The 2923-nt window shown below is 31.5% G+C and overlaps 1 protein-coding gene across 1 annotated transcript; it reads left to right on the top strand.

Moving 5' to 3' along the window:
• Positions 1-689: 689 nt before the first annotated feature.
• Positions 690-1984, top strand: BRC1a (TCP transcription factor BRC1a). The gene is made up of 2 exons (NM_001246873.2): positions 690-1690; positions 1779-1984. The coding sequence occupies exons 1-2, from the start codon at positions 698-700 to the stop codon at positions 1824-1826; spliced, it is 1041 nt and encodes a 346-aa protein (NP_001233802.2). The 5' UTR covers positions 690-697; the 3' UTR covers positions 1827-1984.
• Positions 1985-2923: the final 939 nt, after the last annotated feature.

The following is a 2923-nucleotide window of genomic DNA, read 5'->3' on the forward strand; positions in this document are numbered from 1 at the left end:
CCACTTCAGTAACCATCGACTCACACCAACCCTTTGGTGCAAGCGAAGCCTTCTTTATCTTTATAGCAGATAGGGGTCCTTTGAAAAGATGGAAGTACAATTACACCTCTCTTTGTCCCTTTGCAGGTAATAACATAACATGACTTTTCTTTATCTTCATCTTTCTTTCTTTGTCAACAAGAACATACACCACCATGAATGTCTCTCCCATTAGCTAATATATTCCAGCTAACTAGCTTAAATATATAGTGCTAATACTTGCACGAACACAAAAATAGCCACTAATATACACCTATACCTAGCTATTATTATTATTATCATAATTAAGCACACACCAAGCAACATACATGTAAAGCCACATATTTTTAATCACCTGTCTTTCTCAACCAAAAAGCTATATTATCATCATTATATTGAAAAAAAATTAAAAATAACCACATATCCTTTCCCACTTTCTCTATGTGCTATCTTTGTATTCAAAATTTATATATCCAAGAGAATTATGAAGAGTCTCTCTCAAAAAAAGTTTTAATTAATTTATAACCTTTTCTTTTTTCCTACTTTTTGTTGATGCAGCTAGGTAGCTAGATTATTAAAAGTGTCAAACTGAAGAAGCTGATGTTTGTGGTTATTTCAACTTCAATACAAGTGTGCTAGGTTGTCCTTATCAACCAGTTTCTTTTTTTTTTTTTTAAAGATGTACCCTTCGAGCAATTACAGCCCCAATATTTCCAGCTCTTCATCTTTCTTTCACATTAATATTCCATCTCCTTCTATGCAATATGAACCCGAATTCATCCAATATTTCCATGATTTTCAATTCATCCAACCTAGTTACGATCAGAATACCAATATTCCTGCAGAAGAAGCTGCTGATTCGGACAAACTAGATAAAATAGAAGAAGATCAATCAATCATAAAAAGCTGCAATAATAACAAGAAGGATGAGAAGAGTAGTAGCAGTACTAGTACTATTCGTAGAAAAAACAACAAGAGAACTACGAGTGGTAGTGCTGGTGTAGGACCTTCGAAGAAAGATAGACACAGCAAAATCAACACGGCACATGGCCCAAGAGACCGAAGAATGAGACTATCACTTGAAATTGCTCGCAAATTCTTCAATTTGCAAGACTTGCTTGGGTTCGATAAAGCCAGCAAAACTGTAGAATGGCTACTCACAAAGTCAAAATCAGCGGTGAACGATCTGGTTCAGAAAATTAACAAAGACAAATGCAGCGGTAGTGAAAATCCTAATATTGCTACTGTATCATCTCCTTCCGCCGAATCATGTGAAGTTATCGACGAATCAGCTGCAACTAATACAGCAGAAACTCAGAAGCAACAGAAGAAAAAAGTTAAGTCGATTCGTAGGGCAATAATTCATCCAGTTGTTGCAAAGGAATCAAGGAAAGAAGCAAGAGCAAGGGCAAGGGAAAGAACAATAATAAAGAAAAGCCTAAATGATAACACGAATAATAATAATAATGGTGATCAATCTATGGCTGATGAGGATTTAACAAGATCATTAAGATCTTGGAATACTACATTTGAAGATCATCAATCAGGTATTCAAGGCTATAATAATAATAATAATATGAATGTTGTTGATAACTTTAATTTGGTGGATACTAGCAATTGGAGCCCATTTATGTTCAACTATCACCAAATCAATACTGAAATTTCTCAAGAGGTATGTACTAATTTAATTAATAAATTATTTTTTCTATTATTATTATTAACCCGATCGCCAAGTATTTATTTATATTTTTGTGTTGCAGCATCAATTTGCGAACTTCCAGTATTCTGGGAAGTTATGGGAAGCTTAATTAGGGCAAAGAAGTTCTTGTTGATTTAGTGCAACTTCACAAGAAGGCTATTTGGTCATGTTGGTAATGTAAAATGAATTTGTCTATTTTATTATTGTGTGTATTCCATGAAAAAACAACTTGTATTTTTCTTATAAATAAGCTCATCTTTATCTTTCAAGTCATTCTCAATAAAAAGAAAAAGAAAAAACACCTAAAAATAACTAGTATGTCCATTAATAATTAATCATTAAAGACGGGAACATTAATCACTAATTGATAAGAAGTTCTATTCTTTGACAGTTTACCATTTAGTCATAAAATTGACTTTATATCAAAATAAAATATTATCATCATAAAGTGAAAAGACTTCTTACAAAAGTCCTAGATCACACAATTATCTTTAATTTGTTGGAGGTGAGGTTCGATCCCCTCGTATAACCTATACTTTTTATGAAATACAATACCAAAATATATATGCCTAACTAAGAAAAAAAAAACAAAGATATTGTTAATGTTTTTTTTATATGTTATTGGCTCTATACATCTCATATATATTATACGTATAATTAACTTAATATCTTAAAGTCAAAATTCTTCTGTAGATAATGTTTGGGTAACTGTCCACTCATATATATATTCTGATGAAGTTTCAAAAGGATTCCAAAACTATTATTTGCATGATAAGATAGATGCCACACATATATAGAACAAATTAGTAGTAAAAATTAAGATTCGAAAATCTTATAGTAATATTGTACAATCCAAAATTTTAACTTCTTCATTAAATCTTAATATGATTGAGAAAAACGCATGTATTAATTAGCGGAAACATAGGGAAAAATAAGCTTGAGGTGAGATTAGATGGAATATAGTTGCTAGAAGTATATCAACTTAGGACCAAGAAACTACTCAACCTAACAGTGACAATGGTAATATTGAACTACGAATGATTCAGATAACCAGGCATAATGTTCAAGGAGAATGATTTAATAGATAAAAATATGACACATAAAATCAAAATAGTTAGGATGATTGAAACAAAACAAGAGAATTGCTATTGGTGTGTTATGTGATAGAAGTGGTATCTTACCAAAGTGATGAAAGTCAAGCTCTAC

The sequence above is a fragment of the Solanum lycopersicum genome, chromosome 3 (assembly GCF_036512215.1).
Source record: "Solanum lycopersicum chromosome 3, SLM_r2.1".
Taxonomy (NCBI): domain Eukaryota; kingdom Viridiplantae; phylum Streptophyta; class Magnoliopsida; order Solanales; family Solanaceae; genus Solanum; species Solanum lycopersicum.

Excerpts from the sequence above, each read along its gene's own strand:
- BRC1a (NM_001246873.2), top strand. The coding sequence starts at position 698 with ATGTACCCTTCGAGCAATTACAGCCCCAATATTTCCAGCTCTTCATCT. Across the intron at positions 1,691-1,778 it reads ATACTGAAATTTCTCAAGAG|CATCAATTTGCGAACTTCCA; the intron begins GTATGTACTAAT and ends TTTGTGTTGCAG.